This window comes from Fundulus heteroclitus, chromosome 3, assembly GCF_011125445.2.
Source record: "Fundulus heteroclitus isolate FHET01 chromosome 3, MU-UCD_Fhet_4.1, whole genome shotgun sequence".
Taxonomy (NCBI): Eukaryota; Metazoa; Chordata; class Actinopteri; order Cyprinodontiformes; family Fundulidae; genus Fundulus; species Fundulus heteroclitus.
The window spans coordinates 31249972-31267041 of NC_046363.1; the positions used below are offsets into that span (position 1 = coordinate 31249972).

Consider the following 17070-nt stretch of genomic DNA (forward strand, 5'->3'; position numbering starts at 1 on the left):
TCATTAACTGCCTACTTTTTCTATCGTGTGTGAAGGGGAAAACACGTTTAACCGGGACATGATCTTATGAATTAATAATTCACTGAGGAGTGGTACATATATCTTTGCTCAGTGAAGAGGCTTCTGCACAGTCAGATGTAACGCTGCCGCATTTAGAGACGGTGGATTACAGCCTTTGAATTCAGGGTGGTAATGACCCCAGAGGAGAAGAAGGCTGTAGAAGTATCTGTGCTATTTCTGATATTGAAGCATGCAGCCGTCTCCTCCAATATGCGGTTCTGAAGTGGTATGATTTATCAGCCGCCTGCCCTCTCGCACAGGCCCCCGCTATTTAAGGGCTTCAAACTCAGGGGAACTCTGTCTAAAATAAGCAAAACTAGGTTAGAAGAGGAACGGAAATGAAGACTTGAAATTTGGACCCAATACTGTGACTGCAGTTAGAAATCTGCCAGGCTCTGGTTGGCTGACTGCATACGGAACATCTCTGCACCGAGCTCTCAGCAATATGCATTATGTAGCAGCTGGAGTAGCTGTGTACTGCCAGAGCCCATATCCAGTCTCTGGATTGTGAAATGCAATCTATTGTCTGCACATACGAGCTCACGTCTCACACACCCAGACAAAGTTGTGAACACATGTCGGTGCCCTAGTTGTGGAGAAGTGTCAATGTCAAACCCTCGCACGGCAAGCAACAAGCTGCGTTTGGCTTGGTCATCGCGCCAGATCAGCTAACCCATGAGCAATTCATCATTAGGAAATAGGACACAGTCTGCACTTTTTCTCTGCGTGAAGCTTCTGCTCGTTTTTAACACATCTCATGTTCCTGTGCCAGTTCTTTGACCCAGGTGAGGTGCTGTACGCCTACGACAGCCCCGCTGGCTACGGCCTGATGAGCCTGCAGCTGGTCGCCTACGTGTGGTTCTGCTACGCCGTGCTGGTCTCCCTGAAACACTATCCTGAGAAGCAGCCCTTCTACGTCCCTTTCTTTACCACATACACTCTCTGGTAAGGCAGCTTCTCCAATTGTCGCTGACTGTCGTGCCATCTGGGCTGGAGACTGCGAAAGAAGCATTTGTATTTCTCTGAGAAATTTAAATTATTTATGCAGTTCTGTCGAAACAAAAATTAAGAGTATAGCGGGAGCTCTAGGTGAGGAAGTCCCAACTTCAAGCTGCTCTTATGTTGTAGATAATTATTCCCAAATGAGAGATAGCCGGAGGTTATCTATATTTATGAGCTGTTCAGACTTCATGTGTCAGAATAATTATGCCATGCCTGGCAAAAGAATATTCATGTTCCTTGAACTTTTTTCACATTTAGTCTCATTACAACTACAAAAGTTAATGCATTTTAATGAGATTTTATGTAACAGACTGACACTAATTATTGCATAATAGCAGAAAATGGAAGGGGAAGGATACAGATGTATCAATTAAAATCTGAAAAGTGTGGCACGCATATCACCTTCCCCTGTGTCTTTCTTTTTTTGAACCACCTATCTCTGTGATGACAGCTGCCAAGATATTAGGGGTAAATCTCTCCCAGTTTTTTACATTTAAATGTATACATAAAAATGTCACCCAGTGTTTTTTCTTTTGTAAAATAGCTCAAGCTCAGCTAGAATGGTTGGAAAACACATGAGAAAAAGCTTTGATCTTCACATTTTAGCTGTGACTGTCAGGAGAACCAAAGTGCAGACAAGAGCTGGGAAGCCGCATAATGCAATGAGAGTGATTTATTGAGTGGTGGAAATAAAGGCTAACAAGCAGGCAGGTGAAAACAGGTTGCAGGAACCAGACCAGAACTGGGGTAGCTTGGCAGATGACCTGACAATTGGAACTGGCTCAGCTGACACTATATAAAGAAGGGGAGACAGGAAGTACAACAGGTGAAGCAAATTACACAGTTGGGAATTAGTGAAGAGCAGAGGGAAAAAAAAAGGGCAGTGTGAGCGAGCAGAAGCTGAGGGAGAACTGAATCTTATAGGGAAATATAGGGAAGGCATGTTGCTCCCCAGCCATTTCACCCCTTCCCCGGACACCTCCCTCTACCTGCTCCATCACACTGCTACATGTAGGACCTTGGGAGGGGGGGGGGGGGTGTTGCTCGGGAGCGGGGAGGATTTCCCAGCCCCACTGTCTTGTGACATCCTTGCCTCCAAATTTATTAAACACTTTTATTTATAGCATTCTCACAATACACATATATGTAGGGAATTAATTAGGGGAGGAGTAATAATGCATCTGGGGGGGGAGATGATTGTGTAGGCCACATCCCTGTTGGCTTCCTCAGCCCCTATTCGCATTAGACATTGAGGATTCTGGTGGGGGTGTATGTGGTGGTGCCCTGGCTGCCTTCCGGGGGGGGGGGGGGGGGCTGTGCCAGGCACCCACTTTTGTCCTCCCAGTTTTAAATGCACTTCAGAATAATGTGCAATAGCACGGGGGGAGGGCTGGATACCCCTCTGTGGTGCCAGTGCCTGGACCTCGGAGCACAGGATGTGAGTGAGAGTGTGTTTACTGTGTCCCTTTCTTTTATGGGTAGGAGTATTTCATGTGGGGGCACTAGGGTGGATATGTGTGAGTGTGTACATGGTTTTCTGTTTGTTTCTCTGTCAGGTTGGGTTTGTACTGTCCCCTCTCCTGGGACATTTCAGGTCTCCACTAAGTGTCTTGGACGCTGCTGTGTTTGTGGTCCTCGGTGTCCAGGGCTGGGTACTTGGGTGTGCACTGACTCACTCCTGGCGGCTCACTGCAGGGCCCAGGGGCTTCAGCACTGTGGATTTTGGGGGGTTTCCTGGGGCTCCTCTCTGCTCTGCCCTCAGATGGGGGAGGCAGCAACGCTGGCATAGCTCCCTCTTAGGCACCTTTGCTCTAGGGGTTCCTTCAGGCGTCTCGGGTTCTGGTTCCCCTAGTATCAGCCTCGATGCTCTAGGGGGTGGGTCTTTGGCCCCTCATAGCTACTATTGAGGGTTTTTCCTATGGATAAACCTTACATACACTAGTGCACTCTCGCAAACACTTGCAGGTGCTTGGATTCAGATACTTACAGATTCACTTCTATACAGAAAACCCCTATTATTATATTTAGCTGTCACTGTATGCATTTTGTATTAAATAATACTGTATATTTTTCAGTGATGGTATCAAGGTGTTGGTTGTTTGTACCTGTGATACTTAATTGGTTGGTTTTGTTGTTATTTTTATATCCCTGTCTCTGCAGATGTAAAAGTAAACTCAGAGGATGTTATATCCTGTCTCCTTTTCCTCTCCTGTTTTTTTTCACCCTTTCTCCCTTTTAGCATTTTGTCTCTTTTTCTCTTCCTTTTTTTCTCTTCTACCTTCCCATTTCTGTCTCCACTGAACATGAAATAGTCTCAGAATAAAATGTATGGAAGCTTTTTGCATATATAAATAAAGTGGGGCACTATGGCGAAACCAGTAATGCTCCACTTGTGAAAGTAAAATCTGTTGGGCTCTCTTTGGCATTAAGACAACAATTCTTAATGCTACACTGCCAGACAAGACACATACAAATGAATAAATAAATAATAAGGTTGGTGTTACAGCTAGAGCCTGTTTGTGGGGGGCTGGTACATGTGTAACATAGGGGGTATGAGGCGGCTGTGTTTACCAGAGCTAAGTAAGTAAAAGCTCTGTCATTTTCCCTGCTTCGCTTCTGAGAAGCTGATTGTTCCTGAACGAGGAACATTATGTGGTTACCTATACCAAACCTGTGGATTTAAGGGTGTCCAGCAGTGCTGTTACTACGGTTTGAGTGCCAGTTAACTCTTGGTTTGGTAACATTGGAAACCTTCGTTGAGAATAAAAATGCATTTTTGGGAATTAAATAATTTCTGGGGGAATTAACAGAAATATATGAGAATAAACTGGGGGAAAAACTGATATGTAACATGCTCAAGGTTGGCCCTTAACCAAAATGTTGAATAATATTGGGGAAAAGAGATATTTTTTTTATAATTACGACTTAAATAATGTCAGGCAAAGAAACAGCTTAAACTATTCACCAACCACAAGCGCACTGCTTCATGCTTCATGCTGTGCTGTGCTCTTTACATGCACTGTGCATCCCTCATCATATCCACAGATGTTTTCTAGGACTCTATTTTATTTTAAGACTACAGTTTTGAGGCCAAAGCTCTTGACAGTTAAAGCCATATAACTGTGCCCATGGAGTGCACAAAGTGATGCAGGTTTTCATTATAATTTTAATTAATGTATTTAATGTATGATTTAACTTAGGATAATTCACCATCTCAACTTGCTATGGAAAGTTTCCAGAAATTTAACACGATTTTTCATCCCCTTTGCAACCCTGTGCATAACTAACAGCTGTGTTGTCAAGAGCTTTAGGTCTATACAGCTCCCCCAAAGGTACAAAGGGCCTTCTAGCTGCTTGTCTGATTATTACTCCCCTTCTGCGGCCTGTATGTTTAGGTGGACTGAAAAGTCTTGGTGGGTTTGGAATTGTGATTACATTTGATTAAAATGTATTGTGCAATTAATTGTTTTATTGATTATCGTGATAGCCCTACCCATCCTTAAACATTAAACGCCACAAGCTCATCCATGATCTGTCTCATGTATTCCTTGGTCTTTGTGGTGTTCAATAATGTGCTCTAGAAATCTCTGACTCTCATTGGACAGCTGTTATTATACATAGACTGAATTACACACAGACTCTGTTTAATAATTGGATGACATCTTACAGCAATTAGTTACATTGGGAGGTCTAAAAAATGCACCCGGCGTTTTTCAGACGTTTCAGATTTGTTACAGTTGTTGGAAACGATGTATAAATGGACTTCTACTTTAAGTGTGCATTCCTTTGTGTTGATTTTTACATACAATACCATTAAATACATTCATAGCTGTGCTTGTAACATAAAAAGAGGAATGACTTCTTTTGCAAGACAGTCTGTGTGCTAGATACTTCACATTTTATAAAAAGGTTAGTAAAACTGTTAAATATGCATGGTTTAGTTCCTTAGTCTTTCAACCACTGCCTCTAATAGGAGAGGCTTAAAATGAAGCATAGATAACAAAGACTAATATTATCTCTCCCTCACTGCAGCAACTATCCCTTGCCTCATTATCCACTTCTCTCCTTCCATCATTATCACTCTCAGTGCTTTACATCTTTTACTCCCCGAGCTCTCTGTCTCTCACCATCAAACCACACTCTCATCAGTTACTTTAATGTTCTCCCTCCTCTCTCTTATCTAAAATCTGGTCTTTTTTTCCCCCCTTCTTCCTCAGGTTTTTCGCTGTGCCTGTGATGGCTCTGATCGCCAACTTCGGGATTCCTCGATGGGCTCGGGAGAAGATCGTGAACGGGATTCAGCTCGGCATCCACCTCTACGCTCACTTCGTCTTCCTAGTTCGTACCACGCGCACGTGCTCACGCAGACCCTCGCACCTTTCTGTAGAGCTCACATTATTCAAGAGTCATTATTGGCTCAGTCTGTCATACATAATTGACAATCCATGAGTTCTTGCTGCGTAGTTCTGGAACGTCTCCTCTACTCGTCATTATCCATTTCTGTGTAACCTTCAACGCATTGTTCTTCACTAATGGGCCATACTGTTCTCTTTAATATCCTTCCATCCTGATCCCACACCTCTCTATATCCTTCTACAGCTCATAGCTTTAACACTTTTTCCTGAAGGTGTCTTGAGTAAAAAGTTGAAAAACATTTTTTTTTTCCTCTCATTTGCTTTATTTATTTATTTATTTGTCAGGTTATTACGAGACCGTCAGCAGCCAACAAAAACTTCCCATATCATGTTCGGACCTCCCAGATTGGGATCTTGCAGTCCAGTCCAAAAGGAGGCGAGGGAGGGGAGAGCTTTCCCCACCATGCCTATGGAAACAGCTCCTTCCTCGGAGATTCTCAACCCAACTTCACTGAACTCTTCTCCATCCAGTCAGTAAGTCTGAACGTAATGTTTGAGTGGTTGATATGCAGCCGGGAACATCTCATTTGTGAGCTAATAAAAAAGAAAGAAAGAACCAGAAACCAGAATGAGATATATATTAGAGCACATGTATTGTCTGTATAATATCCACTATAAATTCCCCATTATTTTGCAGCGCTTGCAACATTTAATTAGATAAGGGCTCTAGTGTACTCATTTTCTGATGCTTTTTGTGTGTCAAACGTAGCTTGAAATTAACTGCTGTCTTATCGAACTGAAGTGCCTGAAAATAGAAAAACGATTGGGGAAGCAGTACGGTTTGTGAGGGAGCATGTTTTCAGGGATTATTTTTCAGTAAAATACTTATCTCCTCCAGGGGAATGACACGTTGCATAACAGCATGCCTGACATTAAAACACTTGAGTGAAATTAAATAAAAGTGTGAGCGGAAACTTTGCCAAGACTTAATTAAGTTGTGTTTTCTCTGATGAATTGTCTTGCTTCAGTTACTTCCTGCTCTGTATATGTTGCCTTTTTACGCTACATAGAGATGAGTGACAGAAGAGGAGCTCTAATTCTCAGCTACAGCTTTCCTCCTACAATGTAGCAACAAACAGGCATCGGAAATGATTTAGGTATAACAATAACAATATTGTGTGGGGCGAAAGCAGATTAGAGGGATGCAGTCCCTTGTGCTTTGCCAGATTTTATTTTGGAACAACCATCATTTTTGTTATTCAGTTCCATACTGTGTTTTGTACACTATTTACATGACATATAATTTGTATATTGTATGGATCATTTTATGTTTTTGCTGAACAAAATTTGCCATGTCGTAGGTTACAGATCTGGTTTGATAATAATAGTAGCTACCAGCACAATCTGGAAAAAGACCTGGAAAGGTATTAAATCTGCTTTTTTCAATTTCCAGTTCAAATCAAGTGTGGGAAAATCTAAAATATTGAAAAAAGTCCCCTTTTAACCAATGTATGGAAGACAGAAAAGCTTTTTTTTAATCAAAATAAAGTACTTTTTATGTAGATTTATTTTTAACTTAATGATCACATTATTTTTTTCTGCTAGTGACTTAGAATCCCCAGCTAGGGTAAATGCACCCCATTAAAACACCCTTTCACCTATTCTGTGGCCTCTAGAACCTCTTAGCTTAAGACATTTTCACTTAGTGGTGTACTCACTTGTGTTGCCAGCTGTGTAGACATTAACAGCTGTGTGTTGAGTTAATTATAGTGGACAGCAAATTTTCACATAACATGAACACTGTGACTAGATTATATAAATGTGTCATATCTTCAGTGTTGTCCTATGAAACGATATGATGAAACATTTAGAAGAATGTCAAGAGTGTACTCACTTTTGTGAGCTACTGTGTATATAATGGTCATAAACTGTGCTTTGTAGAAACGGTATTTAGTGAAGGATAATCCATTGCAGATTTAAAAGTGCAAATGTTACAGATTTTTTGTTAAGTAGAGCAAATATGTGTTGGTACAGGTGCCAAGACAAAGGAAAAAAAAACTGTGAAATATCTCTTTACCAGTTGCTGGATTTAATAGGTCATCTTGAGTCCTGTTTAGTGTTTGTGGAACATACAGACAATAAAGCAAAGTAGATAAACATTTTATAGTCAAATGTTTAAACTGCTATAATGAGTTTTGTCTTTTGAGTCTAGAAAGTACAAAATATTAAATTAGCAAATGTAACAACCCTACTTAAAAGGTTTCACAAACATTGTTATTGCAAATATAACTAATAAAATAAATAAAATAGGTATTGAAAATCTGTCTGCAGAAAACTACGCATTTTTTCTACATTTATTTTAGTAACTTTAACTATGTTTATATATAACTATGTTTATAAGCTAATAACTGCTAAATATAGTTATAGTTATTGAAGTGGAGCGTCACCGAGCAGCTGCTATTCATCATTAGTGTTTGGAAAACTTAAAACTGAGCAAAGCAACATCAAACACTGTTAGTTGAGTCATGTTGGAAAAGTGAGTAAAGAATCATTGAGCTAATGGTGAGAAATCAGGGTGAAAAAGTTGTTCTTTTGAAGTCCTTGCTGCCAAATACAACACTCTTTATTACTGTTATTTAGGTAAAACAATTAGGCATAAAATATTTGACATTTTGCGATAAGCTTTTATGTTTAAATAAATTCATAAAATTTTATAAAAGCTATAGCACCTACATTTAATTAAAAAGCAACAATAAACTACACAGGATCGGAGTTATATGGTTCTGGTATGCAACTTTTTAATTTTCATGTCTGCTTTTCTCAAATAAAGCGCTAAAGAGCTCTGGTGCATCACAGAACTGACAAAGTAACTTTTTTTTGTTTGTGTTCTTGCAGTCCTTGTTGACTTTTTGCCTCAAACATCTAACGTGATGAGAGATTGCCAACCCTGAACCTGATCTATAAACCTGACCGGGCTTTCTTGTGCAGCCGCGCACCCATTGAATAGAAACTATAGAATTTGAAGGGTAACTGCCAGGAGTTATGCTATGTTCAATACTATTCATGGATGTTTGACAAATTAGTCCAAAACTGGGGAACAGGTAGGCAAGAAAATGCATACATATTTAAAAGATAGTCTTCTTGCAGAAGTACCTTACCAAGATTTAAAAAGTACCTATTTCTACTTTGTAAATCTGCTTAAAACAGTTTGTTTTGTCTTTATTTAGTTTTCAATTTATTTACTGAGGTTTTATGTGATACATACAAAATAGCACGTATTAGCACATAAAGTGGTACATCTTCTTTTTGTTTTTACAAATAAATATATAGATTGGGTGGTGTTCATTTCTACAGTAATATTAATTTGCTGTAATACCCTTAATCAAACCTGATTTGAACTATTGCCTATACAAGTCACATAATTACCAATAGAGTCCACACGTGTGTATTTTAACCTCTGTATATATCCAGCTTTTTTTGAATGCTGCAGAGGTCCTTTAGAGAGCATTTGTGAACAAACAGCAGTACGAAGATCAAGGAAACACAGCAGACAGATTGGATGTAAAGTTGTGGAAAAGTTTGAAGCAGGGTTGGAGTATAAAAACATAACCCAATATTTAAACACCTAACATAGGGACTGGCCTATCCATCATCTGAAAAGGGAAGAAAAAAAGAGTTGTACAACTGGCCAAGACATGGCGACCCACCTAAACTGACAGGCTGGGTAAGGGTGACAATAATCAGAGAATCAACCATGGGACACATGGCAACTCTGGAGGAGCTGTAAGGATCCACAGCTAAGGTGGACAAATCTGCCTTGAATGAAATAAAGCCACAAGAACCTCTGTTTGCTGTCTGTCTCATGTCACGTAAGGGACAACACAGGCATCTTGATGAAGTTTCTCTGGTAAGATGAAATCAAAATAAAACCTTCTGGCTTACGTGCCAAACTTCATGGCTGGGAGGAGCATCACCCTGAACACGGTGAAATCTGGATGTGGCAGTGTCATGCTGTGGGGATGCTGTTCTTCAGCAAAGCGCTGGGAGCTAGTTGTAACATCCAGACTGCAACCAAACGGTTTTGGATGAAAGTCTATTGTGTTTGGAATGGCCTAACCAAAGTCCTGACCAAGATCCATTCTGTGGCAAGACTTGGAAAATAAGTAACTAACACTCTCCTTCAAATAATTACATTTTATTTATGTAGCATTAATTCACAACACATGTCATCTCAAGGCACTTTGCAAAGTCAATTAAATCAAATCATGCAGGCGAATGCTGCTCCGCAATGTACAATATTTGTTTGAGTCAGGGTTTTAAATGTTTCAGAATGAATAACTTATAGGATTCAGCTGACTATGAGCAACGCTGATGTACTTTGAGTTGTCAGATTTAGGGTTACTGGGAGGCTGAACATCATCTAAACCCACATGCAGATTTCCTGCTATTTCCTAAACCATTTTTATTTGACTCAGTTCAGACGTACTATATTATTTCCAAAATGAAATACACGGTTTCCAATTTGTCAGAAGATTTTTGTACTGACAGTGTCGTCACCCCCCCCCCACCCACCCCACCCCCATGTGACATACTCTTTTTGTTTAGATTGCTGCTATTATTATTATATAAATGGCGCCTCAAGTCTGTTGACTTTGGCTTTATTTGCTTTTAATTCTAGGATCCAGTGAAGACGGTGGACGAGACGGTCGCCCGCAAAGGACCCGATGTGCCGAGGAACAGCGAACAGAAGATCATCACCACAGCTGCAGACTTGACCATGATATTGCCCCCTCCCCCACCTCCAATACCCCCGCGCCCTGCCTCACGCTCGCCCCCCATGCCGCCTCGGCTCCCGTCCTTCACAGAGTATTTCAGCATGCAGAGCGGTGGTGGCGCAGGCTTTGGAACCAAGGCATGAAGTGGACGGGGAAAGAAAGAAAGAAAGACAGTGGCAGAAATGGTGAAGGCTTCAGACAGAAACAGATAAAGCTGGTGAGAGTCACGGTGTAAAAACAGGTCACCCAGAATAACAGAAGAATTTATAGATGGAGGGAACAGATACGAGAATTCATCACTAAAAGTAAACCCCTAAATGGTCTTTTTAACCTGCAAATGGAAATGACCTGTATGAAGAAGTTGGGGAGCGAGGGAGGGAGGGGGGGGGGGGGGGCTAATACGCAGATGCTGAGGTTGTAAAAGAATAAAGAAGCAATAAATATTTGATGTTGACCAGATGAAGGCACACGGGGGGAGCGATGACAGAGTGGATGTAGCCCGAGCAATAGAACGATAGCTGTGCACAATGCGGAAATGAACAAAATTCTCGAAATACTTTTATTCAAAAATTCATGAGGATTTGATGGCGTGCCTGGTAGAGTTTGTAAATAGCAAAAACTGTTGAAAGCAACAATTCTGTATAATTTTATTTCAAAAGAGCAGTTTAATTCATGCCCCCCCCCCAAACATGACATTCCAGTTGGTGCTTCGACCACAGAGAAATCTCATGACACTAAAAAACTTTTTTATGTTCCAAGACATTTTTGATAAAACTTAGATATATTTATGGTATATGGAGTCTGTTGTGTTTATTTATATTCCTACTGTATACGCCTTCGTTGGAGCTGTTTTTTTTTTTTTTTTTCTGGATCGATATGCTGATGTGTAACTGTAAATTGTCACATTTACTCTGGGCACCTCCAAGTACAGTACTCGTAAAACATGCATGTTTGTGTTGTATTTCCAGTCCGAAAAAGCAGATATATGTGCTCCATGTGATCATATAATACTTGCTTATTGTGTGTATTGAAACCCACACTTGTGTAAATACATACAATAGGCTGCAGTACGGTTTTTGACTGCAAAAAATTCAGTTAATTGTTATTCTGATTAAAGCTGTCTTGCAGTATTTGTAACCCAAAAGTAGAAGTAGGCATGGGCTGGTATGACATTCTGAGATATAACCTTGAGCAAAAATACCACAGTTTCACTCCGGATGGCGGAATAGAAATTTAAATCTGCAGCGATCGGTGAACTGTGGCTGATCTTGGGTTTCGTAAACCTCTGAGCTGCTAATAGCAACTTTTTGCAGGTTCTGAATTTTCCTGAAGAACAGTGTTAAAAATATTTTTAGAGCAATTTTGCCATGAGCGATCATTATTCATGTTAAGAGTAGAGGCACCGTCACACTGGGTGTGTGTCAGAGAGACAGAGAGAGGATGCTTCAAAAGATGGTTTTACTGTTATTTTAGAATAAAGACAAAATGACTATAGAGCTGACATTTTAAGCTGTATTTAGCAACTTCTATTAATATTCAGCATGGTTATTATTAGCAACTGTACACATTAGTCCGTATTTGTATTCTGTATAGCGCTCTGGTTTGTATCTTTGCCAGTACATCTCCCTGTTTCATACCCATGGACCATTGCATATAATTTCTTTTTCCTTTGGCAGTTAGGTAATTTTGATCAATTGTTGAGAAAGATTATTATAAAAAGAGCTAAAATAACCAGTACCCAAACATCCTCACTGAAAAGTGTTTTTATTAGAGCAACAAGTGGGCGTTTCTCTGTTTCCCACAGGCTGGTCACCAGTTTGGGCCGGCCGAGCTGAAAATCATCCGTTTCTACTCATCAGCTAATTTATCTGCTCATTAAAACATTAACTAATTACTATAATAGAAAAAAAAATCTAAATTTATGCTAAAAAGATCATACCGTGACACTATTATTATTGCTCTAACAGTAGCTTTCTTTTAAATTCTTTTATTCACATATAAATAATTTGTTGCACATAAAGAAGTGGGAGAATAACTGATCAATAACCCTTTGACAATCTGAATTTTTTTTTTAACAGCAAGCAATTTTAAGGTATTTCAATATTTCTTCTTTCCTCAGACTAAAGCAGAGGTGGGAGACCTTGGTAAAATGTGGAATAAAAACTGAAAAATTTTTTTGTAATAGTTTTTAAGTAAAGTTTTATTGTGCAGAATATCTTTTCTGCCATTCCAATGTTTGCAAAGTAACATTTGGACCTCAACAAGCTCAAGTTAGCGTGTTAGCTGGTAGACTGCTTATTTTGCACATAAATAGGAACACTAGTTGCCACATTTCTCTGTAAACAACAGCATCTTGGTGACTGGTGGCTTTTGGTAACCTGATAATAATCAAGACAGCTGACTTCATTGTTTTTCCTTTTATTTAAGTACAATCTCATGAGAATCCCCTTCTATTAGCCATGATGCACTGACTGGCAACTCACAGTCAAAGTGTGGCCTACTAAATGCAAGAAAACACTTTCTATGGTTTGTCGTTAAGGACAGTTTAAACAACACAAATATGTCAATATACATTTTTGTATTTAGTTTTTATAACGATGAAATCAGATATCTGCCCATGCCTAGTAAAATCCAAATTACACTATACTAGTTTACTTTATGTCACTGGAGTGCAGAATATCCCTGTTTTAAACTGTCATATCTGTGTTCGTGGACGTCGGTGAATGTACTGATACGATGCAGCACAATGACAGGGGTGATGCTGAAGTCGCTCTGATTGCTGTAAAGCCTTTTATCTTCAGCACATCCAGGAATTTAAAGGCAGCGGTGTCTTTGCATGTTTTGGTAATCGAATGTTCTCACCAGCCTCCCTTTTATTTTAATGTTAAACCACAATATGGACTTGAAATACGAGCAATTTGTCCTTTTTTGCAGTAAAGGACGGATGAATTTGCTTTGATTTCAAATCTAAACCCTGAGATATGAAAAATTGGCCAGCTTTTAAATATTCTTAGCCAGCCAGCCAGTTCTGTGACCGTTGTATGTTGGGATACTAGGAGGGGCCGTTTCCTCTGCACACCCTAAAGACTTTAATTCTAGATGGACAAAAACATAGTTCTTATATTTCAAAGAGTTTGGAAGAGGATAGGTCTATTTCTCTTTGATTTATGAAACATTGTATTTGGAAATCTCATTGTCATCCCAAAAACAGATGCTCGTTGCTGGACTTTGTGTTGCCGTTGCTTTCCGTTTCTGGTTTCGCACCCAATTACCAAAACAAGCACAGACCCAAGAGGCTGTTTCTCTTCTTCTTTAAAGAAGTAACTTTATTCTCACCCCTGTCTTGTATTTGAGACGTAAATCATTATATTTGTTGGCTTTTTATACCTTAATGTTTAAACTGCGCAAAAAGCTGAACAAATACTCCTGCTTTTTTTTTTTTAAAAATCCTCTTTTACTGGGGGGAAAAAAATGAGCAGACTTGTTAGAAGAGCTGTGAAAGCAGCGACATAAACTGTACATTTTGTCTGTCCTGCATGGAGCACTTTAATGTTCCTGGTCTTGGTCTGTTTATTTGTGTGGATCCATCTTATAGGAGTGCTTTAAAAAAAAAAAAAAAAAAACCTGTATTCACACATCACGGAGAATTATTCCAGATGCGTATGCCTGTAAATACGGACTGAAACACTTTTTCCCCGACACTTTAGGGAATAATTCATGTGTTATTCAAAACAGATTCAGTGTTTTTTTTTTTTTCTTTTTCTTGAATTAGAGAAACTGTGCAGCTCAACTTGGAGCCAACAGATCTATCAGTGGCAAACTTGTTGTCATGGAGTACCGGTGTTAGGACTGTAGTGTGTAACCCGTAGGAGTGTTTTCAGACTTCGTGAAGCTGACTGATACTTGAATTAGAGTACTAAGTGTTGCTTCTGAATATGCGTCTGGTTTGTGTTTGGCGTGTCTGCCACTTTGTCCGCTGTTGCCATGACTTGACTGGACAGACGCAGAGAGACCGGGACGGGGCTTACCGATATCGCAACACTGCTTTAGCCTCGTTTTATGCTCACGTTTGATTTGACACAAAGTCTTGTGGCGGGAGAACTCGAAGAAAAGATGTAAGGTGCGAAGGACAGAGAAGAGCACAGCTTTTAGGCTACTCAGAGCGATCTGGTTAAGAGCACATCACTAAAGCACCATTCAGATGCATTTTGATGGTGTCAAATGATAATAATTATAAAGATGCTGTACATAAAGACTTTTTGCCAAAATAGCTAATAAAAATATGGTTTTATTTAAAGCCTTGTGTCGCTGCCTTATTTGCTTGCCGTGTTGATTTGTGAGCTCGTTGCATTCCAGCGAGAGGGACCAGGGCACCGGTCCAAGCGCAGTAAATCTGATATTTGTTTATAGTGTTTGGATTTGTTCTCATTATGAGGGTCCAATAAAGTAAAACACTCTGGGGGCGGTTTCCAGCCTGGTCCTAATCTGAAGCTCGCACGCCTAAATGCTTAACAGTCATTCCCAGAAGCTTTTACTTTCTGTCACTGAATGTTTTGTGATGAAATCTTTTTTTTTCTTCTATATTTATCATTCAGTACAAATGTACATTTAAGAAAATTGCATTAACCTTTTCTTTCTTTCATTGGAAAGTGGTTGCCATCATGTCACACGGTTAATAACAGATTCTTTTGCATGCGGGCTCTGATAAGTGGGATTTGAAGCACAGATTTAATTACAGCTGCCTCTCAATGAATTACTGTGTTCTTGAAGAACTAATTTATTTCTCATATATTATGTTGATAATTATGGCTTACAACTAATGAAATTCCCAAATTAAAATATTGTTTTAATTCAATAAAAAATAATTCATGAATGTCTCCCTTGTGAGAACAGTATAATCATAAATTGTGCATTTTATGCACTTAGTACTTGATTAGGGCTTCTTTTGAATAAATTACTGTAGAAGTGCAGTAAAGTATCAAATCTTTAATGGGAATACTGTTTTTAGAAAATGTGTTGCTTCATTACTTTTGAAGGTTTTTAGGAAAAGCCTAACTAAAAGAAAAGGGCAAAGAAAATGGCAGAGATCACTTTTAGACAGCTATTGCAGGTTTTGGAGTCGAGGCATCTCTAATGCTCCATGCCTCACTTAAAAAGCGAGGCATGGAGCATTAGAGCACTAGAAATTTTAATATTTTTTTGTAATATATTAAGTAATATTATTTATGCAAGGTTATCCATAGTTTTCTGTTGTTGTTCACCGACTTAGACACAGACGCCCTTTTTCTACCCAATGAACCTGTTTTTTTAAACATATCATCAGGATTCTTACAGTACGGTACTATTGTTAAAAAGTGGCCGCCACGCACTTTCAGTCCAGTGTTTGTGCCACCTCGTTGGTAAAGCACATTCAAAAGGCAAATTTAGCCAAATTAATCCAAGTAAAGTGAACCACGACACATCAGTTAGAAAATAAAAAGTTAACAGTAAGAAATAGGAGATAAAAAGCTGTCTAAAAATAATCATAAAGCTTTTTAGCTTTATAATTTCATATCAAAAAGCTATTGATATGAAAAAAAAAAAAAACAGGGTACTGTCCAAATGTGAAATTCCACTAGAAATGAGAACTGATTAAAATGTGGGCAATCTGCTTCCTTGTGTTCATCAGTAAAGGTATCTGCATTAAATCATGGCCAAAAAAAATCTGTTTCTGTGTTTGGATCGCAGGACACCTACAAGCATCTGTAAACCAAAGGGCTCTTGCTTGAGCATGGTGGTGTAAGCGTTATTTTAAATAAACAGGGGTGGATCGCTGTCTTTATGGACAACATTAATATTTTTCCTGAGGCAAACAGGAACCCAAGGTTTTGAAGTCAACAGTGTTTTTATGTTTTCCTACTTTCTCCCTCCTGTTATTAGTTGGGGGCAACATTTTGTACCAGCTGTGAAAAATGAAAAGGCAGCAGCTCTAAGACTTATAGAAGAAATACGGCAGTGAGTATTTTATATGCTGTGCAGGATTTATGGCCCACTCTTTTTGCTGCTATTTATTTTTAATTCAGCCACAATGTAGAGTCCTCGAGCATGACTGTCCTGCTTAAGGTCATCCCACAAGGTCACAATCAGGTTTAAGACCAGACTTTGACTAGGCCAACGAAAAAATGTATATATTTATTCAGATGTGATCTTGCTGCTGTGCTTCTTAGACCAGCACACTACCAATACCATGTTTACCTGTTTTTATGTTCTTCTTCTGAAATGCAGTGACTGTTACGTCAGATGGAACAGGACGTCCAATTAGTTCCACTTTTGTCTCGACAGAATATTTCCCCGAAGGTCTTGAGGATCATAAAGATGTTCTTGTTGATTGGTGAGATGGGCCTATGTGTTCTTTTCTATCAGCCTCTGAACTCTTCCATAGACGCTAAGTCTCCTTCAGGTTATTGGATCACTGACCTTAAGAGGCCTGCTGAGGATGTGGTTCTGACTCCTTTCCTCTTGGATTTATTTTGGTAGGTTAGCCACATGTGGGAAGGTTCATCATTCTCTCATAATTTCTGTTTATGCAAAAATCCTTGGAAATGTTTTTACTCTTTCTAGACTGATAGTTTTGCTTTCCTACATCTGCTCTTCTACTTCTTTAGTATGGGGATAGTGTGTTGCTTTTGAGATCTTTTCGACCTACTTCATGTTGTCCTAAAGGTTTTATTTTAGTGTTTTTTGATTCCCCATAAACCAGCCTGGGGACAAATAAGGAAATTGATATCTGCTTTCTATAAGAAAAAAAAATAAAAATAAGACATTAAAATAACTTCATAATTTAAGAATAAAGATAACTAGATTTTCAAACAGAGCCAGGTTAGTTTGGAGAGCTTTTA

General features: G+C 39.3%; 1 protein-coding gene across 1 annotated transcript in view; it reads left to right on the plus strand.

Annotated features, from left to right (window-relative positions):
• tmem145 (transmembrane protein 145) overlaps window positions 1-13631 on the plus strand; it is a gene marked incomplete in the record, with an annotated part of 57098 nt that extends 43467 nt beyond the window's left edge. The window contains 4 exon segments of the mRNA XM_036135204.1: window positions 833-1005; window positions 5280-5400; window positions 5763-5951; window positions 10096-13631. Of these exon segments, the coding sequence (XP_035991097.1) occupies window positions 833-1005; window positions 5280-5400; window positions 5763-5951; window positions 10096-10335 (723 nt within the window).
• Window positions 13632-17070: the final 3439 nt, after the last annotated feature.